Source organism: Manis javanica, chromosome 6, assembly GCF_040802235.1.
Source record: "Manis javanica isolate MJ-LG chromosome 6, MJ_LKY, whole genome shotgun sequence".
NCBI lineage: Eukaryota > Metazoa > Chordata > Mammalia > Pholidota > Manidae > Manis > Manis javanica.
The window spans coordinates 747,147-770,893 of NC_133161.1; the positions used below are offsets into that span (position 1 = coordinate 747,147).

Here is a 23,747-nt window from a genome sequence, read left to right on the forward strand (position 1 = left end):
CCATGGTCTGCGTAGCTCATGAGCAGAGAGGGCTCTCCAGGAGAGCGACGCTTCCCCTGTACGGAAAGTTCACTGTGAGGGGCCAGGGCAGGGCGTGGTGTCTGCCCTTCCCCGGCCCTCAGCCCCAGGTCCCGGGCTGCCTCCACCACCCACGGGGACAGCCATTCCCCTGGTCCCACGGCCCCTGGCTGCTCTCCAGGCCCCTCATGTCCCCTTGCCTGGCGACGGTGACAGCACCAAGCTTGCCTTTGGCCGTGTATCAAGGCCACAGCCCACTTACGGAAGCAACGGGTTCCTTCCACCCCAGCAGGCTCCCTCTCCATCCCGGGCCTTTCAGCAAACAGGCAGGGAGCCGCCGCAGGAAGCCACAACTCCGTCCGCACACAGTGGCTGCTCAGGAGTGGTGCGGAGGGAGTCTCAGCGCCGCAGTGAAGGACTGAGCCTGCTTGCCCCCCAGAGGACCTCAGGATAAAGAGCCTGGGGGCTGGACCCTCTGCCCTGGCTGTGTCCCAGGCCCATCAGCTGGGTCCCAGGGGTGCTGCCCCAGCCCTGGCCCTCCCTGAGCTCTAGAGTAGCTCACTGCCCACATGGACATGGCCATCGGTCCTGGGGACACTGCATCCGTGTCCAGGGGCTCCACAGTGATACACATCAGCCCAAATGGCCCTGCGCAGGCCACGTGCACCTCAGAGCACACTCGGCTCCCCTCAGTGCTGGTCTTCTGGGCTTGTGTGAGGGGGTTCTCTCCTGTGGCCATCGGGGAGCACAGTCTGGGAGATGAATCTCTGTGAGGAGGGGCCGTGCCCAAGCGGTTCCTGCAGCCCAGGCCTGAGGTGGGAGGGCTGTGCGCTGAAGGCCTCGGCCTCCGACCCGCCATGGTTTCTCCGCAGAAACGTCTGCATGGAAACAGGAGGGGCCTGGGTTGTCGAGCATGGACGTTTCCTGTGTTTAAGGTGTCTGTGCAGGAAGGACGGTCTGCCCTGAGGAGCCGCCAGGGAGCACGGGGCTCAGCAGCGGAGCCGCGGCACCATGGGGACAGGAGGGGCAGCATGGTGAGCACCGGGCAGCAGGGCCGCCTTCTCTGCGGTCGGCCCCCTTCCCCGCCCAGCCCTGCCTTCAGCCCGCCCGTGCTGAGTGGGGAGCATCTCTCCAAGCCAGCAGTGCCGACCCAGGGCCCTGCTGCTCTCGGGTAAGGCCCATCCCAGGGCCCCAGATGACGGGGAGGATGCACTAGCTCCCTTCCATGGATGCCTCTTGCTGTAAAATGGTGCAGTGGATGCAGTTTTTGACGGTGGGAAATACACATAGGGGGCAGCTCTGCACCCCCAGGGGCAGCACTTCAACTCTGCCAGGAACCAGGCTCTGGGCCCAGGGCCAGGCCTCCCCACACAGGTCTGCCCGCTGCCCTCCTGGCCTGCGCACCTGCTCATGGGTGTGCCCTCTGAGGAGCACGGCCCTTACGTCGTCCCCAGCACTGTTTGGAACACAGAAGAGACACCTGTATATCCTCTCAGGTTAAAATAACAGGGGTGAAGAAAGAGGTGGAATTATTCCACTGTGGCTACACGCTTAATTATATGGAATACTGCATAAATTGTCAAGTGCAAAGAATTATTCTGATAAATTAAAATACTAATTAAATAGGCTACTGCAGAATTTTGAGAACATTGTAGGGTTCTGCTTCTCCAGGTGATTTGCATATCCTTCATCTGGTGAATTTAATTTTGAAGGACTTCTTTTTGTGCTTGGAAACCTTTTTTGTATCTTGTGAAGATAAAAATGGGCTTTATACATTGTTCTTGCCTTTATTAAAGCAGCTTCTCCAGGGGTCTCCTGCCCACCGGCTCAGAGCCCATACATGGCCACAAAAATGACTCAGAGCCGACATTTGGCAGAACTGCCAGTGAAAGGAAGCAAGGCTTTTCTTTCCCCAAAATTGCTTCAGCAGAGACTGGGGGAACGGCAGTGTTCTCGCGGAGTCTGCAGAAAGGAAGGCGGCGATCCTGCACTAAGCAGTGTCTGCAGAGGAGGGGCCGGCCCGGTGGCTCACGGGGATTCACCCTGAGCCCAACGTGAACACCTGGTGGAGGCAATGCCATGCCCGTGAGGGGCAGGATGTGCGTGGCAGGCAGTCCCACGCAGCAGGAGGGGGTCCAGGAAGCCACGTGGTTGTGCACAGAACCCTGGGAGGAAACTAAGTAATAAATGCGGGAGCGTGATGTGGGGCCGGTGTTGGGAGGTCTGGCAGCGCAACCGTGCTGAGCCTATTAGGCTCATACTCATGCTGGACGATTTGGGCTGGAAAGAAAATGGACCAACTGGGTGTAGGATGAACTGTGTGCCCTTTATGGGTGCTAGAAGTGGGCAGCATGGCACGGCCTCTCTTTTCTACCCTCCCCACCAACGGGATGTTCACAGAACAAATGCAATCAAATGAAGGGCAAGGCAGCATTGCTTGGAGAACTTGGTGCCCAAGACCAAGAAGGGCGCGAATAAGCACAACCATGGAGTCGGTGTGTGGCTCTCTGGTGTCGCTGCATCCCAGCCACCAAGGGCGTGAGTGTGCAGATGTGGGTGGAACCCAGTGAGACTGCCCAGTGCAGCGGCCCTAGGACTGCGGGGGGCAGGTTTGCAAGCAGCAAGCATGGCACTGGGGGCTGACGTGGCACGGGGTGCCGTGAGCCTGTAAGCACGGTGCCTACAACTCTGGGGGTGCTCCCTGGGGCCTCATGGCTGACGCTCTGGACCCTTCCCAAGGCCCCATGCTGGCATCGAGGGACTCCAGCGGGCACGACTGCCTCCACCAGATGCCGGCTGCTCGTGGTGTCCTGGGGAAAGTAGGGAGAAACATGGGCAAAGAGCTGAGAATGGGGTGGACGCCCCCCCACCCCGCTGTGTGGAGACGCTGCCCCTGTGGAACAGAATCTGTGGGTTAACAGAAACGTGATTGGTCGACACTACAGGGCACCGCCCCTGGGGCTGTCCCAGCCCTGTGCACATGTGCATGTGTTATTTGGAAGAGCTCAAAGGGGGACTGCTTACGAGCAGGTAGTTAGCACCTCGCACTCTGGGTGAAGGTCTATGGGACGGAGGGTGGATAACCCCACCGCAGGCGTGATGTCCCGACACACTGGTCTCAGGCTGATGGCCCATTAGATGGAAGAGCCGGCCATCTTTTGGGTAATTCCCAGGGGCTTCCATCAGCCCAGCCTTTAAAGCTGACACACCTAGAATTCCCAGGTGCCCGGCCCACCCCACCGCCTGGATGGTGACCCCAAGCAGGTCAGCCCAAAGGCTGGCTCTTCCCGGTCACTGGCCTTGAGCTTGGGCTGGGTGGTGGCTCACAAGTTCATGTTTACACCCTACCCCAATCTGTATTTGCAGGTAAGGGAGGTAATAAAGTTTCAATGCAGCCGGAGGGTGGGGTCCTAATGAGGTAGGACATCATGTCCTTGTAAGGGGAGAAGAGAAACCCTCTCCACCCAGTGAGGTCATGGCTGAAGGTGGCCGTCTGCAAGCAGGCAGAGGGTCCCCACCAGACACCCACCCCGACGTGCCCCCAAGTGGTGAGAGGTCAGCGTCAGCTGGCTATGCTGTGAGTCTCTGGTGTTCATCATGGAGCCCAGACTGACTGAGACACTTGGAAACAGAGGCCGCGATCGTGGCTCGGATCCTGGGGTTTCGGAAGAGACCCGCCCCTGCTCTCGGCCTCACCACGCTGTTCCTCGTTTCCCCATGTCTGAAGTGGAGGTGGTGCGAGCTAAGTCCAGGTGGTTTTAAGGGTCAGGTAAGGGAGGGTGTGAGCAGCGCTGGCCTCCCTGTGTGTGGCAGTCTGATCACTGTTTTTGTCTTCGCCTTGATTATTTGGATTTTGACTTAACAGTTTAGCCTTGGTTAGTTCACAAGGGAGACACATCCCACACTCTTTAAAAACCCTTCAGTACTTTATAAACAGCCCTAATTTGTACAGTCAGGTTGTCTGTCTCAATTGCTGATGGTTTTGAACTGTAAACTAAATCTTTAGAAGGCCACCGAACAGCTGGAGAGTGTGCTGTGGCCTGTGGAGCCTGCGTTTCCTGCTGGAAAGACCGCACGTGCCCCAGCTGTACACTGGCCCTGGACACACAAGGATGCGTCGGACGTGTGCCCCGGGACACCCAGTGGGTGTGGGAACAGGCGTGCAATGGGCTGACCTGGGTGCGGTGCTGTGTCTCACCTGCTCAAAGAGGCTGTGACTTCAGGTGCCACTGGAAAAGCAAACATCACCACTCAGCCAGGGAGGCGACGCTTCCTGCCTGCCTGGAGCTGCGTGTGCTTGTGGAATGAGCTCGTTCCGACCCCTTCATCAGGAGTCACCCTCGCGCACGTCAGAAGGAACCTTTCCCACAGGAGTGGGCTGGGCTTTCTGCCGGGAGACCCGGTCCTCCGAGTGGCCCCCCAGTGCCCCGTGATCTTCCCTGCGGTGTCGCCAGGCCGTCAGGAGTGTTGGCGAGGCGACGTGTCTTGGAAAGCCTGCATGGTGACCCTCCAAGCGGCCTGCACCCCTTCCAGGAGCTCCCGGAGCTCGATGGAGGTGCCAGTGGGAATTCTCTGATAGACACCAGGAGGCACATTCCTTCCTCAAACGGCCTCACGTAGGACTGACAGACCACGCTGGCCCACGGCCCCACAGCCGTGACCGGCCTTCCCACAAACCCCAGCAAATGGGGAAATAACCAAGTTAAAATGAAGGGAAGGTGGCATGTTACACCCTAGGCTCCGAGTGCAAGCAGAGCACTTTGAGGTGGGGCTGCAGCTGGCTCACCGCCTGTAGGGGATCCTGGGAGCCAGTCACTGAGCAGCCCCCAGGGAAGGTCAGCTGCACGTGGACCGTAGGTCGTGAGGCCAGCAAAGGGCCGGGTCCCAGCTCATCACGGCAGGACACACCACACGCTGCCCTGTGATCTGCATGCTGAGTCGCGCCTGCCACTCCGACGGGCAGCACATGTCACTTGCTGCTCACACCCCACCCCAGGCACCCCCACCCTGGGTGACTTCACAGCAGCGTCTTGACGTTATGCACACACAGGAATGACAGTCCACACCGGGACATGGCAGGGGTGTAGTGAGCACTCCATGGCTCTGAGGAACGTGAGGACATGGGCTCTAGGGGTGGGGGCTGTCAGGAAGACCTCCCAGCTCAGGGAGCCTGGGCTACTTGGAGGGGGGTCATATTCTCAGGGGGCTGAGAAGGTGGGCGGTGCATTTCTGGCAGCAGAAGGGCTTGCCTAAGGGTCTGGAGCAAGGACACCAGCCTGGACCTTGGGGACTGGCCGGGGAAGGCTCTGCATGTTTTGGGGAGGCCCGAGGGGAAGGGCTGGGAAGCTCTGCTGAACCTTAATGCTGACAGGGGAACGGACAAGGTGTTCAGGCAGAGAAGGGCCAGTGCCTGCCTTTCTGCATGGTGGGAGGTGGGTAAGGGCGGCGAGTGTGGCCTGTGGTCACGCAGCCCACCCCGACTCTGCAGGGAAGGTGCTGCTGGGACTCAGCTCAGGCCGGGGCAGGTCAAGACCCTCGGCCGTGGCAAGTGCGCTGGACGGGGCTGGTCACCCACGCCGTCTCTGTGGGGCCCCCAGGCCTGAGGAGCCTGGGACCGCTCTGCACCAGCATGGGGAGTCTTTGTGAAGTGCCACCTTCCTGTGCTCCCTGTTCCTCAGCCTGTTTCAGGGCTCACAGTCACTCCCACGGAGGAGCAGGCCGTTCAGTGAGCACTCGCTTTGTTCGAAGGAGGACATTAAAATCGGTTGCTTTCACTCCGTCTCTTCCATGCAGGGTTTCCCCGGGCTGCCAGCGTCCAGGGCCCTAACCTGCAGCTCCAACCCGGGGGGCCTGCGTGGGCCCGTCTCGGCATGCGGGTGATTACCTAAATGTGAGAATAACGTCCTTTGGTGAAAGGGAACAACTTCCTGCAAGACAATGCAGAGCCCCCACAGGTGGGGAAGGCCGGCTGTAACAGGATCCCGCGGTTGCTCCCTGAAAGATGTGATTCCATTACCCAGGGCTAGCGTGGGTGCCTCGCCGTGAGGGGCGACGGTAATTGCTGTTTTCACGGGCTCTCACTCTGCGCATCACAATGGCAGTGCGCTCTGAATCCTTAGGGCTTGTGATAAAATTCTATTTTTTCCTGGTTTTCATTTCCAGAATGACAGGGGCTTTATCCAAAAGAATATTTCTACAGAATCATAGCCAAGGTCAATTGCTTTGTGACACAACGTCCTCTCGCAGCCACTGGGGCAGGTGGGGCTGCCTGTGAGCGTGAGGGTTGCTGAGTTGTCATTTACATCTGCTAATTGTTGCCAGAGCTCGTTTCTCTTGGTCTGATATGGAGGATGATTCATTCTCAGAAAGTCTTCCTAATTCTAAGTCAGGAGCCAGGTAGGATGAGGCTTTGGAGCTGACTCACAAGGAATGTTTCCTGTACGGTCACAAAGAAGGGTGTAGAATGGCGCCCGGCACCAGCGGGGTGAAGGCTCACTCTGTCCTGCCTTCCAGTGACCCTGGAACACATTCCCTGTGATTATACAGCTAAGAGTCCGCGCATCTAAGTCTTTATGTGACCTGTACGCTAAGAATTGTGCATTTTACTATGTGTGCCTCAATAAAAATAAAAATAAAAAATAAGAAAGGAATAAAACAAAAGACATGAAAGTAAATGTTTGTAGCAGCACTGCTATAAGACCAACAAATTCAACATCCCCTAAAGACAATGTGTGATAACTGAGGGGTGTTTGGGTACAGCTTTGCGAATGAGCCAACCGGATGGACAACATTGCTAAAAAATGAAGCCACACCAGAAAGCCCAACCAGTGTGGTTTATATGAAGTCCAAAAACAGTAAAAACTGGAGTATTTCAAAAAATGAAATAAAAGACGTGGGCCTTGGCAGTTGGCAGACGTGTCTCGGTGTGGCTCCTGGTCCCGTCTGCACGGCTGTCTCCCAGGACAGCGTCTGCAGGGGAAGCTGAAGGTGCTCGCAGGCAGGCCCCGCGGGCATCAGGGCTGCAGTGGGGCCAGGCCTCGGGTCGGGCCCCGACTCCGGCCCTGCTCGCCGGCGGGCCAGCGGTCTAAGCGAGCTTCTGGGCAGAGGGACAGCTCCGGCTGCCTCGAGAATGACTGTCTCCCCAGCTGACCCTGTGCTTCTTGACCTTTCCTCACAGCTGACAACAGGGACAGACTGGAAAAAATGTCTGGACTGAAAATTCTTCAAACCGGAACCGGGCTGGTGAGTGACTGAGGGCAGACCTCAGATGCGCCGATGGGCGGTGGGGCCTGGCAGCACAGGCTGGGTGGCGGCGTGGACTCCGGGGCGACTGGTGGGCTGGCGCCGGGTGTCTGCCCGTTGGCTGAGCGTGCCAACGCGTGGCGCCTGGCTGACATGGTAGCTTCTGTTGCCTTTGAAACCACGTCTCCGTCTCTACTTGAGAAAAAGTGGTCATGGGTCAGGAAAACATGGAAGCCTTCAGTGAACCTCAGCGCCGCTTCTTATGTTCTGGAATTGCCAAGTCTGTGATGTGAGCCGGCCAAGAAGGCGGCCTCCCCCGGGGCTCTGTGGGGCAGACTTGTATCTTCATTAGTGAAAGTCGCGTATTTGGGTGAGGCGACAGAGGAGCGCGAGTGGCCATGCGCGATCTAAAATCTCTCAACAGCAGTCACGTCCTGACACTGCTGTGTGGGACCCAAGGAGGCCCTTGACCGGACTCTCCATCAGCAGCCAAAGCTGGCGGCCTCGCCTCGGGCCCGCTGGTGGGGGCCTGCTTCCCGATCGGGGCAGTCTGGTGAACTGTGCGCAGAGCCCTGGGCATGGCTCCTCTCCGGGGTGGATCGCTGCCACTCCTAAGTCAGCGTGGACTGAAACCGATCTGTGCTCTTGCGTTTGCAATTTTAAATTTCATGGCACTCACCATTACAGATAATTAACTATTCCAAGGCAGCTTATTTACGAGAGCTCTTGCTGGCAGCAGAGACCTCCTTGCAGAGCCACTTCAGGTGAGCCGCACGCATCGGGGAACCTGTTCGGCACTCATGAGTCCGGCTCTTGAAATGAGAACATGTGTAATTGGTTGTTCTTCACCAACAGAGCCCCCATGCTCCCCAGGCGGGGTGCCCATGAAAGCAGCCTTACAGAGAGCATGGTGCCCTGCAGATGCCCGCGGGCCAGCTGCAGGTGCAGGAGAGGGGCACAGCGCGCCCGGCAGAAGCTTGTCAGGAAAGGGTTGAAGGGACTGAATGAAGCCACCTTTCTCAGAAGAGAGGTACGGCGCCCGGGTGGCTGTGTCCCTGGAGGCTCAGGGCCCAGCGGCACGAAGGGCCACAGTGGCCTGGGAACACAGGCCCTCAGGAGTCCCGACGCAGCTCCAGCTCTTGGGTGTAGCAAAGACATGCAGTCCCCATCTTAAACTCATAGGTGGGGTACATCTGGTGCTGCGCTGTCCTACAGGAGGAATACGGGCGGTGTCCATTCATTGGGGAGCAACCCAGATTTCAGGGTACAGCCATTCGTGTGACATGAGCGGGGAGGGAGCTGCTGGTGTGTGTGTTCTCTTACCGGAGGTTGTGGGGCCACATCGGGGGCCGACTGCACTGGGGGTGTTTCTGCACTGGAGGTGATGGGGCTCTGCCCTCATAAAGTGTAGGAGTCAGGTGTCCTGCCAATGGGTTTCAGCCCCAGGCAAGTTCGCTATGGAATCAATGTGACCAAAGAAATTGACAGCAAAACATTCTTTGGTGTGAAAGGGTTTATCACCCGGCTTGTTCTCCCAGCAGCAGGTCGAGCACCAACGTCTCTACCCCCTGCCCAGAGCACTGGGCCGAGCTCTCTGTGTAGCGCAATAATAGCTCATTGCCTAAAGGTGTGGAAGCGGCAGCCCAGCAACAGGCCAGTTACATCATCAGGTGGTTTAAGTTCAGTGAGGATCCTGCCCATAGGAACCCCAACTTCCCCACACAGGGATGGGCTGGGAGGACTCGGCATGACACCCAGCCTGGCATCACCCTCAGGGCCTCTTCCCCATGGAAATGGTTCCCTGCTGCTCTGGGGGCATGAATGGGCTGAGCTGCTGATGGGCTCTCATGTGCCCCCCAGCCCAGCTGGCCCCTAAGCCTTCATGAGGTCAAATGCGATGATCAGTAAGACCCGGGCCCGGGGCAGAGCTTTCACTGCGGCCTCCCAGGAGAGGCTTGTTCTGCCTGGGAGCCGCTGGGAGGCACTTCCTCAACTGGCCACTCCCCAGTGTCACAGCCACTGTGCCCTGTAGGCAGCACCTGCTGGTGTCCTGGACCCTCAGCTTGGGGCTCACCTCTCCGGCGACTTCTGACCTCCGTGACTTTCCCAAATCAGAGACCCTGGGGTCTTCAGCCCTACAGAGCCCTTCTCGCTCCCCAAGGCCACCCGCCGTCCACCATCCTCCACCCCCTCTCGCGTGGCCTGTCCCAGGTTCTGTTCTCCCCGCCTGGCTGGGTGTCCTGTCCTGCCCAGTGAGGGCGAGCATAGTACCCGTTGTCAGCCTGTGGGACTTGCTGGGATAGCAGGTGTGAAACAGTTGGACCCTGAGCACCTGCTCGTCACTGCTGCCTGCTTCTCGCCCGGCCCTGGGAGGCGCGTCCACCTGCTCCCCCGCCTGCAGCCCAGACGGCTCTGTGCACCCCTCACGTCACAGGCTGGGTTGGACACTGTTTCCTTACCTTCTGAGTTCTCTGCATCTAGTCTGTGAATCCCAAACGCTGGACACTTGCCCTCCAGTGACGGTGTTTTTCCTTTCTAGGAAAGGAGTGTTTAGCGCGTCTTTGTCTACCTGCTCCCCTTTCCTGTTGTCCTGTCACTTCCCTGTGTCTCTGATTCTACCTTTCATCTCGTCAGCCTGCTCTGCTGTTTCTGATGCACACATCTCACTAGCAGGTGCTGACTTCAGGCTCCTGCCCTCCTCAAGCCCTGGGACTCCCCTGACCGGGGGGGGCTCCTTTCCCCGTGTGGTGCGAGGGTCTTCCTGTCAGGTGGGCACGTACCTTCAGCGGGAACACACTGCAGCAGAGGTGTGGGTCTCTCGGTGGGAGTTCTGTGCAGGCTCCGCTCACTCCCAGGGGACCCTCTGCATCTCACGGGGCTGATGGCCCACCTTGAGGCTCCTGCCTCATTCTGGCAGTAAAACCTGGGCCCAGCCCTGCACCCCGCGTGGCTCTGCGTCCCACCTCGCTCTGCACCTCCGGGAGAGGTGGCTCTCCCGATGTAGGCCGGCATAGGCCTACAGTGCTGTCCACATGTCCCACTCAGGCCCACGCCTGCGGGTCCATGTGAAGCTGCCAGCTGTCTGCGTGCACAGCCCCTGTAGCCCCTGGCCCTGATTTCTCCCTCCCTTTTGGAATCTGAAGGCTCTCCTTCCCTCCCCCAGCTGCACAAGGCCTGCTCGGTGCTGCTGGTGTGTAAGGAAAGGCCGTACCCTGCTCAGTTCAGGGCACTGTCCATAGTTCATTCATTCAGAAGACGATCACTGAGTGCCCAGCATGTGCGTTCTTTCAGGGACGGGCAAGCGTGAGCTCACCAGCACTCCCAGCCCTGGGAACCGGAGGCCCACACAGACAAGGCCCATCACTGCCTCCCAGGAGGATGCCTCCCATCACCTCCACTGCTCTGCGTCTCATGTGCACAGTCCACCTCTGGTGTCCTCCACCTGGTGCCCTCACATTGCGCCCACTTTGGGGCCTGCCGGCTGGCCCTCCCAGCCATATGTTGGCCATGTCCCTCTATTCCAAGTCCCCACCCTCCTGGGTCTGACCCGTTGAGCCCCGTGCATTGTGAAGTCTCCTGTCCCCTGTGCACCAGTGCACGGGTGCCCCCCATGTAACTCACACACATGCCCATCAGCCGTGTCAAGCCCAACCATGTGCTGCGAGGAGCTCCCATGCTCTCAGGAAATACTGACTTTCCTCTGCCCGCCCCCCAGTGGCAGGAGCCAGCTGTACCCTCTGCTGTCGCCACAAGCAACAAAGACCCCCAGCATCGGCGGCGATGATTCCTGAGGATGGTCACACTCCCACAGGCTACATCGCTTCATTGTTCTCCTCTTTTTTCACACTGGCAATCACCCCATGTGTATGCACGTGCACAGATGTACACACGCATGCACAAGCAACATAGTGCATACACTCAACACATGAGCACACGTATATGCACACATAACACAAATAAAGTGAACACATGCATGCACAGCACATGCACACAATGAACACATGTGCATATGTGTACACACAGGCACACAGTACACACACATGCATGTACATATACACAACACGAGCATTGTATGCACACATGCATGCACACTGTGCATGTACACACATGCATAACACGTGACCACACACCGCATATGCACAATTCACACGTGCACGCATGTACCCACACAACACACAAGCACTGTGTGCATGCACAACACATACACAGACACGCACATGTACACACACAATGTGCACACCCTTCATCTGCCATCCCGACACCTACCCTCTGAGCACGTCCCACATCCCATCCAGGCCTCCTCCCTCTTGGGGCTGCGGGCACCCTTCCTGTGAGCTGGGCCACCTCCTCGCCCCTCCCAGGCCAGCAATCGCTCACCTAGCCTTCTGTCCCTCTGTCCAGCCAGTTACTGTCCGCACACAAACCCACCTACTAAAATAAAACAGCCCAACGCCAGCCTCTGACTGGGCAGCCAGGTCTCTGTGTCTCCCTTCAGAACATCCGTTGGCTTCCCGGAGCCAGTCCCCACCACCCGCCCCCCTCACAGCCGCCAGGACCAGCCCTCAATTTCCCAGTCTTGGGGTCCTCATCCTCCTGGCAGCTTTTGCTGACTCACCTCCCTTCTAAACCCTGGCTGTGCTGAGGGTGCCTCCCCATCTACCACGTCACCGCCGCCTCAGGCCCCCAAACCCCTGGTCTGTCTCTGGGACCCTAGGCCCCCCCTGACCTGCTCTGTCCCCTGGGGGCCCCTCACCCCCACCCAGCCCCGTCCCGCCCCACCCGGCTGTCTCCCGGGGGCTCCCCAGATCTTGCTCCTCACGTTATCCATCATCTGCTGGTGATGACCCCAGCTCACGCCGTTTGCATGCTGCATGCGTGCAGTCCCAGCCCCACATCCCTGCCTACTTAGAGTGGGTTTTGGATAGTGAAATGGGAGCAGAAGGGGAAAGTTGAGGTATTCTTAAAAAGTAATGGTGTCTCTGATTTTAATCGCCCGCACAGTAGAGAGCCTGACTGACTACGATGACTCCAGTGTCTTTGGAAGCATGTTTGGCAGGAACGTCTCTGCTAATTCCCGACTCTGGAATGTTCAGCAGAGTTGATTACCAGAAATCTAACAGCACTTACAGGATCTCTCCCTGGCGCGTGTGATTCACACATGTGATGACAGATAGCGCATTAAGACATTTTAAGCCAAATGGAAATATCTCAAAACAAAATTTGAAGGAAATGAACAGATGACAGTACATGAGCACATTCCTAATAGATTGGGTTATTTTGATGGATTTCAGAATCTTATCTCTGATATCTGGAAAGGGTTTACACTTTTTTCAAATTAATAAAGTCATGCTTCTTCCAACTGTGGATTAAAATATTACAAAGAAAACCTCAAATATTTGGAAGAAAACTAGGTGACTGCCCCCAGGGGCAGGTCCACAAGCATGACTTCTGCACGTGTATCTGAAGGAAGGGACCGCTCCCCGATTCGTTCACAGTGTGATACGCACGGAGCTGTGCGATGAACCTGCCTGGCACCGTGTGGGAGATGGGCTGACACACGCCTCGCGGCCTGGCTGCATCGGGCTAGGGCTGCAAGGCGGCTGCCAAAGAGCCTGCCTCTCCCAGCGGGAAGCGCCTTCATGCAAGGCTCAGACTGGCCTCCGCCTCCAGCCCCAGCTGGGCCTCCTGGGGGCGATGGACCCACCACTGCACCGAGCAGGTGGGAGAGGGGGGGAGGAAGCGCCTTTCCTCTGCCCTCCTAGGGCCCCGGGCTGAAGCAACAAGGACGGGTTAACACAAGGAAAGCACACAGGTACAGTGAATCTGTTTGAGGAGACACGGCCATCAGAAGGAGATGGCAACGGAAGAAATGGACCTGAGGGTGTCTCCACTGGAATTGATGGAGGGGGCGGTGAGGTGGGTGCCGCGCCTGCTGAGCGTGACCTGCTGGCCAGGTTGCTTCTCCTGGGATAGAAGGACTCACCCTCCAGGAACGGGAGGAGCCTCCGGGGGGTCCCCTGGCCTGGGGCGGCAGGGGAGGCCAGGAGACCTTCCTCCTTCCTCCTCGGCCGTTCCAGACACTCAGGCACTGTGCCCAGGCGGCTGCTGTCCTGGACACCATCCCCATGCGGTCGGAGGGCAGGTGTGGTTTTCAGAGACGTCCTCAAAGAGCCTGGGGTTCAAGGGTTCAGCACCCCCTGTCCCACCCTCAGGCTTAACTAGGTCTGTGCTTCTGGTCCTTCCATTGCTTACTGGACTCCTGCGTATGGTTTTGTTCAAGGAAAGACTTCTGTGGCAAAGGCTGTGGCCCGAAGCCCCTCGTGTCCCTGGCTCTGTGATCAAACCCCAGCCCACAAATTAACAGCAATGTGCCGTGTGATGCGTGTCAGCAGGGGTCTGTGGGCGGGTCCACGACAGCCGTCACTGTGAAAAGCTGGGGGACACAGTGGAGATGGCAGAGTGGACACTTGGGAAAACAGCTGTTTCCTTCCAAATCCCACTTGGTCGGCCTTTTGAAGAACATGCTCCTTTTTCAGTAGCTGTCACTCAAACCAAGGCCAGTGGTTCAGGAGGTTGCTCAGAGGAACTCGGGTGCCAAATGCAGACTTGGGCCAAGTCAGCTGGCAGGAGAATGGGGACAGTGTGGCTGGCTTGCCGAGCGCTGAGTCACCGGCATGCTGCGGGGCGTGAGCAGCTGGGCCCCAGAGTGCCAGGTCCACAGGTCCGGACCCAGGAGAGGACTTGATGGGGGGTGGGCCTTGGGCCTCAGAGTGAAGAGGCCGCCAGAGTGAACTCCTCCCAAAGAAGACTGGTTGGGAAGGACTGGTGCCGCCTGATGGCCAGGCTGAGGGGCATGTCCCTCCCCACACCACAGGGGGAGTGGGGACCTGCCGAGTACATGCTCACAGGCTGGCTGACGAGCTGTTGGCTCGAAGAGATGCTGTGGTGGCCACGCCAGTGGGGCTGGGCAGCACGGTGAGCACATGGGAGCCGCTGAGGCCTCAGCCAGATGAGCTTTGTGGTGCGTCAGGAAGCCCACCCCCGCCAGATGCAGGTCCAGCCACATGCAGTGGGACTGGTCTCGCCCACACTCATCGGTGGGAGTGGCTGCAGATATAGCCCACCACACCACCCGGCTTCTTCAGGAGAGGTCAGGTGTGCTAATACTTAGGCACTTGGATTCGAGTGTGGCAGGTGGCAGTGTCCACAGCCCCAGGGAGGGCTGGCTCTTTGGCTTAGTCATCCCACCCCCAGATGTTGTCAGGACACCATTTACCAGGTAAGAAAATGGAAACAAGCTTTGTGAAAAGCCAACACTGATGTAAATATAAAGCCATAGGAAGATAACTCATTATATCACAATAATCAAATGGAATTCAATGATTCCCTCAAACGTCACTGAGAGACTCCTGACTCTGAGGCGGCCACATAAACTTGTGCGCAAGGACGGTGGGCGGTAAACCACCTCTCTCCTTTGACAAAACCTTTGACACCATTCTTTAACTTTATTCCCCAATCATAGCTTAGCTTCACGGATAGGTACAGCGGCAGTGCAGAGACGCCTGTGAGGCCCACCCAGCCCCCACAGGCTACGTCCTCATAACCACAGGGCAGCAGAAAACCACGGGGCCACCACTGGGCCTGCATGTGCGTGCTTCTCAGCCATTTTATCTTTATAACAGTTTTCACAATTTTAATAAGGACAAAACATGCAACTAAAGTTGATGAGAACATGTCCATGTTTAAGTCAGTGAGGGCGTGAGTAGAAACACCACCATGTATGAATGTCCCTGAGCTCGTGGCTGAGCCACGTCCTCACCACCATTGACCTCAAAGGCTACTGGAGAGAGTGTTAAAAATATCTTAAGTCATCACACGTGTATGAAGCTCCTCCATGGTTCAGTGGTGTGCACAGCAGGACACACTAATTAAGATTACCCTGGCGTTTGGATCAAGGCGTGTGTTTGGAAATTCAAGAGAAAAGAGCCTGTGTGTGGGTGGTGACAGGGACAGGAAGGATGTGAGTTGTTCAGCCTCTCGGGCTGTGAGTTGTCCAGCCTCTCGGGCAAGGAGACCGTGACCCGCGATGGGGATGGGGACGTGTTGGCAGGTGCCTGGTGGCTCCAGTGAGAAGCGAGGCAGCCTCCTGCGCCACATGCCCCGGGCCCTGCACTCGCCTCCTGCCCACCTAGCTGGCTGCCACCAGACGGGGGGCACAGACCCCGTGGTCAAGGGTCCTCTGGGAGCCTCCCTCCAGACACACACAGGCACACACACAGATACACACATGCACATATATACGCATACACATGCACACACCGAAACCATGTGGGGTTCCAGGGAACTGCCAGCAGTGCCCCTCCACCCCAACCCCTGCAAAGCCCTCGCGGTGTCCTGGGCCTCCTGGGCCAGAACCAAACCTCTGCTCGGGCTCCAGGCAGGAAGGGAGCCCAGAGCTGCCCGGGGCAGCTTGGGGCCCCTACTGGACCCCTTCGCGCTGGTGCTCTGGCAGCACAGGAGATCTGAGCTTCCTGTGATTGTCATTCAGTGTCACCTTATTCTAGTCTGCATTTCTAGACAGAGAAAACTGGGTTTTTTCTTGTAAATGCAGAAATTGCATCAGTGCTAAGAAAAGCCTGTGTGCCTGTTGGTAGTCCTAACTTGTGTTTGGAAAGGGAGACGCTGCAGATCTGCAGCAGCAGCCCCGACACCCTGCGCCCTGCTGGCCGGCCGCCTCCCGCCCCGTGCTGCTCTGCTCGGTGTGCTTATTCCTAGGAAGTGAGGGAGACCGCCCAGACCGTGGCGGGTGCGATTCGCTGTGCTCGACACCCGGACAGGAGGGGTTTCCTGTGAGTCGCCCTTCCTCCCGAGGCGCTGCACAGATACCACGTCTCGCGGGCCACGCTGCCTTCTCCACACGTCTCATGGTCTACAGGCAGCAGAGGCGTCGTGTGACACGGCGGCTCTTACGCGGACAAACTTAGTTTTTACTCAACGTCAGGGTAAATAGGTAAAATGAAAGCATTGCGTCTGCCGACAGCAGCAGCAGCTTGTGCCGGGCCCATCCCCCCACTCCGCCCGCCGGTCCTAAACCTTTGCTGCCTTTTTATGAAATACGCATGATACAGGCTTCACTCACGGCTGCCGTCTAGGCTGGGACTCAGTGACTGTCCCCGTAATAAATGAAGGACCTCTTGATGGGTGTGCCTGTCCCCACAGCAGAGCTGGTAGTACGGTTCACAAGTTATTTTCATTTGAAGAACTAGCCTCTAGAGACACCCCGAAAGCCCTCAGAATGGGGTGTTCCAGGGCCCGCTTCAGGCTCAGCCTCTAAGATGCAAGGTGCTCGATGGAGGGCAGGGGCACTGAAGTGAAGGCACACCCGCTGGTGGTCAGTGCCAGGCCGGGCAGCAGGCACTTTGCAGCGCGGAAGCTGAGAGGGGAGCTCCGGGGGGAAGCGGCGGCCAGGCCTCACCTCCAGGCAGCCTGACTCGGGGCCCGTGTCCTCCTCCCCAGTGCACCAACCAGCTCCGGGCTCAGAAAGGCTCCTCCCCAGCCCGCTGATGGCCGCACAGGTCCACGTCTGTGCCCAAACTTCCCCTCTTTGTCAGCAAGCACACCAGCCTTACTGGACTGAGACCCACCCGTACGACCTCACTGCAGTGGGATCACCTCTGTAAAGATAAAGACCCTTCCCACAAAGAGGTCACACCTGGAGTTCTGGGGGCGCCACAGCCCATCCCAAGCTGGTGCTACCCTCCCCTCCCCATGCAGGAGCTTTGCTCCTGGGAAACGTCCTCACCCTGTGATCCTAAAGTTGGGCGGAGCCCTGAAGGCTGGCAGGTGCCAGGCCCACAGCTGTCCCCAGGCTGTGTGCCACCTCCTTCCTGCCTGTGTGCGAACATCCATCACCACAGAGTCAAGCCATGTAGCTCCTGTCCCTTCCCTTCAACCCAGAACTCAAGAGTAAAGCCGACACGTGCAAAGCCGGCCTGCTGCCCCCACTCAGCACAGTGCCCAGCACACGGCAGGCACTCAGTGCACCCTTGCTGAGCTGGCCGGGCTGCGGGGCCCTGTATCAGCACACCACCCTCTTCCCACCATCTGCCTCAGGTCCCGCCCCTCTCCCTCTGCCTGGGCTCCTGGTGCAGGAAGTCAATCCCAAACCCCACCTTCACTGGGGCCGCAAGGCCCTGCAGCGTCTCAGCATCCCAGGGCAGGGCCCTGCGTCACCCCAGGGGTGGCACCCCACGGCCCACCTGTGTCTGGACACTGGTGTGCCCTTTGCTCTGCAGATGGTCCTGCTGCCCATTGTCTATCACCCACACCGTGGCCACCCTGTACCTGGGAACGGGTCCTAGGGCTGCAGTAACAGCCACAAACTGGGGGTGGAAAACACCAAAAACCAGCCCCTGCGCTTCGGAGGCCAGAGGTCCAGAACGTGGGGGGACTGTGCCCCTCAGAGTTCCCCAGGGAGGGCTGCCTCCTCCAGCCTCCAGCGTGCTGCTAGTCCCTGGCGGCCCCTGGCTCATAGACGTGTCACAGCAGGCTCTGGCCCATGCCATGCGGCCTTCCCTGTGTATACAGTGTGTACTATAAGGGTGCAGTCAGGTTGGACTGAGGCTTCCCTGCCCAGTGTGACCACAGCTGCTGGACCACAGACCTGTTTCCAAGTAAGGCCTCACTCACAGGTATTGAGGATCAGGGGATAACCATGCACTTTTGGGGAACACCTGTCCGACCCACAGCACCCTAAAACCACAGATGTCACCCACCCCTGACCCGAAGCCCCAGTACGTTTGGCTGAGCTGCAGCTGAGCCTTTCTCCATTGGGGGTACATCCCCTCCTTTGGGGGTGTGGTACCTTGCTCGCTGGTCCCATGAACAGAATCAGCTTCTCTGGCCAAATAGGTTTCCCCACTGATGATGGAGCCTGACTGAAGGGGTCTCAGGCCGGACCGCCTCTAAGCCCCAGACCAGCCCGTCTGCCGTGAGGGTCAGGCTGACAGTGGGAGCGAACCATCATCGGCATCCAGGGCCGGGGCTGTCAGACACGCACCTGACCTGTCCCGTGGAATCGCGCAGAGAGAAAACCGTGGCCGTGCCTCATTACAGACCTTTACAGTAATTTCATATTTGCAAGTAAACATGAAAAATAATTATTTTCATTAAAATAGCTATCATTGTATTACTATAGTTTCTTTCTTCTCATCAAGATTTTTGGAAGTTGAAATCTCCGTAGCTACATTCCATAAGGCACTGAACGCCTGCTCTGCCCCATGAATAGGAAATCTTTAAATTAGATGGTAGGTTAAGTGGACCCATAAAAGTTTCACCTGTAAAGTTCATGCCATTCAAGTGCAAAACCCTTATGTTCCAATTCCTGAGTAAGCCACCCCTGCCCGTACCAGAGCAAGCCCACCGGCGAGTTGGTCCGGTGCTAGGCGGGTGGGGGGCAGGGCTCTGTGGCACCTCCGCCTCGCCAGTGGGACTACTCCCTTCCTGACCACTCAGAGCCCTCCCCTCGGTGGCAGGCAGGAGAGGGTGGCCCTGGCCCGGGCACGTGCTGTGCAGTAGCTATGGGCATGTTGCTCCATTCCCGCCTGGGATGGAGAGGGCGGGCACGTCCTGCTGGGCCCAGAGGGCTGCCCAGCTCCCTGCACGCTGACCATGGCCTGAGGCCTGGCCAAGGGTCCTCAGGCTCCGGACCACACTCCCCACCTGCTCACCATGCTTCCTAGTCCCCCCTTAGGAGGTCCTCAGAACTGCTGGGCACAGGCAACCCCCTTTGCCTGGGGTGGCAGCACCCAGCTTCTGGGGGTGCGGGTGGTGGACACTAGGTGGGGTCCCAGCATACCTTTGTCAGCCGCACAAAACTTCACCTTTTGTTTCCGTGAAACAGGCTGGGTAGGTTTCTGAGCTTGGACCTTTTTATTGAGCTACAGCCCTGCAAAAAGAAAATTCTTAGGTGTCTTCCTTCCCTTGAGAACGCTGGACTCAAGGCCTCTCTGAAAGCACCACATCCTGCCCTGTCACACAGTGGGGCTGACCCCGGGCACTCACGGGGAAGAGCTGGCGCCGGCCTGCCACCCGCCACAGGACTCACCTCCTGGGGCCGCCTCAGCAGGTGCCACGGGGCCCCAAAGACAGGCAGGTGCTCCCTCGGGCCTGGGAGGCTGGGTCCGCGGTCCCGCTGGGGCAGAGCAAGTCCCTCCCGAGGCGTCGCACTGCCGTCCCTCCGTGAGTGTCTGTGTCCCGACCTACTCTTCCTACAAGGACGCCTGTCATATGGGGCTAGGGCCCAGCCAGTGACCTTGTCTGACCTGATCACCCCCGTAAAGACCCTGCCCCAAATACACTCACATCCTGAGGTCCTGGGGGTCAGAACGTCAACATACGGACCGAGGTGGGGACACAACCCACCCCCTGGCTCTGACCCCTAGTCAACTCTGACCTGTTAGTGTATCATTAAACTTAGGGTTCCTTTTATACATTAGTTCCCAAAGGGAGCATCTGAACAAACACACTTCCAAGAACTACATGTGCGCTGTGCTCCCAGCACTGTGTCGGGCAGGAAGTGGGAAGGGGAGAAGTTCTACCCAGCCTGATCAGGAGATAAAAAATCAATGATACTTGGTGTGTATTTTTAGAAGCATAATGGGATAGTTTGGCCTAAAAACCCATCAGATCCATGCTTTGATCCGGGACACCCAGATTACAATAAAGTACAAACTAGTAGCAGGCGCAAATCAACTTCACATCCCCGTGGACGGTGTACCGGGGAAGACGCAGCCATCAAAGCAGCAGAAGAGAGACTGGCTGCATCGGCCGGCCGCTGGCCGCACCCCCAGGGCAGCTCACAGGGAGAGGGAGTGTGGGGTTCCTCCCTCCGGTGAGATGCGACGCCCAGGGAGCGGAGCGGGGTAGGCGCTCTAGTGCTGGGGCCCTGAAAAACCTCTTGACTTTGAAATAGCGTAAATTGGGTTGCAGTTTTATTTCTGGGCAAAGGGTGGTCTGTTTCTTCGTGGTTTATTTACTGGTGGAAGCCTTTTCATTTTGCTGTGCGGCAGGTAGAGTAATGAATTTATTTTAGAAACGCCCGTGGTGTTTGATGATGTAGCCCCTTCGGCAGGCACATAAAGGCGCCTGATTGTTAAACTGCTAATTTACAGATCTTCTCTGAGTGAATGCAAACAAATCCTGAGCCGCAAAGCCCTGCTAATATACAATGTTCAATTTTTAATTTCCAGTCCATCTTAGATTATGGGGATGAAAAACAATATTTAATCCCTCGTTAACACATGAATGAGCGGAAGCTGTCATTTTCAACCAGACAATAACGGGATTATCTCAAGAACTGTCAGTTTATGTGAAAACATTATGTTGCCCAAATTTTCATAAAAATTAGCAGTGGATAATATTCAAGATCAGAGCAATGGAAAGAGGGAAGTCTGCATTCATGGTAATAAATATTCATATTTGTCTGCTCAGGAGATGAAAATCTAATCAAGGGGCTATTGATGCACTGGCTTTTTTTTTTTTTAACCAAGTCATTTCATCTAAATTGGGTTTGATATGGAAATTAGCCTCACTGGAGTCTCCGGCCCATGAGCACATGGGGGCCACAGGGTGGGGCATCCACCCGATCAGAGGCTCCCTGGCAGACGCCACCACCACCGTGTCGGAAGTGTCCTGAGCACTTAATCTGGCGGAGTGCTTTGGGCCCTCCCTCCCCTTTTAAAGAAAAAACAATGTGATTTCATGCCAGTTCACTCCCAGCCACCACAGGGTTAAAGTCGTCTGTGTTTTTCTTTTGTTGACAATTACCATAAATCAGAAGACACCCTGCATGACGCTTAATGAAATATGTATGATTTTACAGAAAAGATGGTCCCGGCAGGATGTTGCTTGCGTGTCAGCCCTGTGCGTGTGTACTGCTACTTTCTTGAAGGCTGTGCTTTTCCTTACCCAGCATTTGAAAACACTGCATCAAACAGCCGTTCGTTGGTGACACGGGTACAGGTGGAGCACTGCACCCTCACCATTTACGAGCGTCCCAGGTCACTAAGAAGCCACCAGCGCTCAGGGGCTTCCCTTAGGCCACAGGCCACCAAGTGGGGCAGAACCTTTCTCACAGACGCTTCTGGATCCCAGGGAGCATGCAGATCTGCTGTCTCGGCCTGCGCACGAGCAATAGGACCACGAAGCAGCCCCACGGCGTCTCAGAAATCCTACTTACGTAAAAGCATGTTCTCTAGATCACTACTAATTATGCTGGGGAGCAGAATACTTATGTCAATGTGTATTTTAAATCAGGACCCTGATACATATTTTCCGGTCACTTTTACCCCCAGATTCAAGTAGAGCTAGTCATGGGACGGTCGAGTTATTTTGTCAGATATGTACCCTGCGGAACCCTCCTGCCCCAGGCCCTCCATGAGGGGCAGGGGGCCAAAGGCGAGGGAGCCCAGAGGCCCGACAAGTTCTCTCCTCCTGCACGTTCCTGCTCGCCGGTGAAGGCCAACTCGGGTGACGGCCTGTGTCCCCTCTACCCACCTTCTTCCGCGCCATCCCGACTTTGTGCTCGATGCTGGGTCAGAGACCTCTTGTTCCCATTGTGCAGGGGGTGGGGTACAGGGTGTGTTGAGAGAACACAGCTCTCACCCCGCGCAGATCCCCTCGGCCCCCCTGGGGCTCACCTGTGGACAGTGCTGTCACGGCCCATGTGGCTGTGGGGTTAAGGATTCCTTCTCCGGAGGAAACAGCCCCTTAGATCTCAGGGTTGGCACGTGTTCCTGCCAGCCGTGTCCTCCTCTGGGCCGTGACCCCCACCCCAGCCTTTACCCCCAGTGAGCAGGCAGCACCCCCTCCAGGGCTGACCCTCTCCGGTGACGATGCTCAGTGCATGTGCGGGTGAAACATGGGATGAACCCGTCTCAAGCCACCACAGGCTTTGCCAGCAACCGCACCCAGCCAGTGCTCCCCAAAGAACCGGAGCCAGTGAAGCACAGGGATGCCTAGAAGGAGGGTTGCTACGAGGGGCTGCCCCCAGTTCTGCAGGCCGAGGAGTCCCACGACTTACCATCTGCAAGATGGATGCCAGGGAACTCAGTCCGAGCCCGAAGGCCCAAGAACCAGGTGGGCAGCCTCGTGGCCCCACCCCAACTGCAGAGGCCCAGAAGTGGGCACACCGATGGCCTGGGGCAGGCAGGGGGCGTGCCAGGCCCCACGGAGAGCAGGTCGGCCGCCTGTGCCTCCTTGTTGCGTTCACTCTGTGCTCGCCCCACGGCCCCATGCCCGGGAGGACGGCCTTCCTCTGAGTCCACGGACTCATGTGCTGACCTCTTCCCAATCGCCATGCAGGCACGCCCAGGAACGGCTTCCCAGCTGTCAGGTCCCCCCGGCAGGGTCAGGGTGTCACGTAAGGTCACTGTCACACCTTCCTAAAATTGCTTTTCTTCTTGTGAGACATTCAGAGGCTGCTTTCTTGCTGTCTGCAAATGGAGAGCCAGCGCGAGGGGCCGGGCCGAGGCAGGGATCTGCGCTGTTCTGTCACAGCGGCGCCCCCAGGCCCCTGTGGACTGGAGAGGCGGCCTTGCTGATGGAGGAGTGAATGGCGACCCCCTGCGACTTCCAGGCCTGTGTTCTCTGGCAGGGAGCACCTGCCGACGAGGTTCCGTGTTCCGCAGAGAGCTGCTCCTGCTCCTGACACAGCAGCGTGTCCAGGGGAGGAGGCCCGGGCACCAGGTTCAGGTGGAGCAGAGGGTGCGGCCTTGCCGCCACATGTGCAGGGAAACCTGCAGGACTGTGGTCCCGCGAGAGGGAGCCATGGACTGTGGGTCATTTGCCGTGGTGTTACCGTCAGTTCCGCGTTTTCAAGGACAGGCGCACAGCAGCATCTGGAGCAGGACACACCCGCAGGGCGCCTCCTGTGGCCCTGTCTTCCCAGGACCTGCTAGTTCAGGCCGAGAATTGGTTTCTGGGGTGACGGCCTGAGGCAGCCCCGATGCTCGCCAGAGCTAGGCCAGCACGCTGAACCGCAGGAACCAAGGCTGGGGCGGGGTGGGGAGGGACTCGTCATGAACAGCACATGTTTTCCTGCAGGACACCAAAGGGGCTTTCGAATGAGCTCACTGGGGGTCACCGTGGAAGTGGGGGGGAGTGGCAGTGGGGCTCAGGGTCGTGAAAGGCGCAAAGCGAAATAGCCGGAGCCCCTGCTTCAGTCGTGCAGGTGAGGCGTGCGCACCAGGGAGCCCCAGGGAGTGCGGGCGGGCAGGGCCGCCTGGGGGTCCCGGTGCAGGGCCATGTCAGGGAGGCGGGGGCCCACCTTTGGAGCTGCGAGGTGACACCATGTGCCGCCACTGCCAGGGGTGGCACTACAATCCCTTTTCTGTAGTGCCAGGTCCTCAAGTCCATGGCTCCTCCTGCCCACACTGGCCGGAGTTTACCGGGATTTAAAGGACAGGGTAAAAAACAGACACTACAAG

General features: G+C 57.8%; 1 protein-coding gene across 4 annotated transcripts in view; it reads left to right on the plus strand.

The window, feature by feature from the left end:
- Positions 1-23,747, plus strand: part of PTPRN2 (protein tyrosine phosphatase receptor type N2) — a 695,060-nt gene that overhangs the window by 458,844 nt on the left and 212,469 nt on the right. For all 4 annotated transcript variants that reach the window (XM_036999404.2, XM_036999402.2, XM_036999403.2 and 1 more), the window contains one exon: positions 7,196-7,260. In XM_036999404.2, coding sequence (XP_036855299.2) covers positions 7,196-7,260 — 65 coding nt within the window. The remainder of the gene's footprint in view (positions 1-7,195; positions 7,261-23,747) is intronic.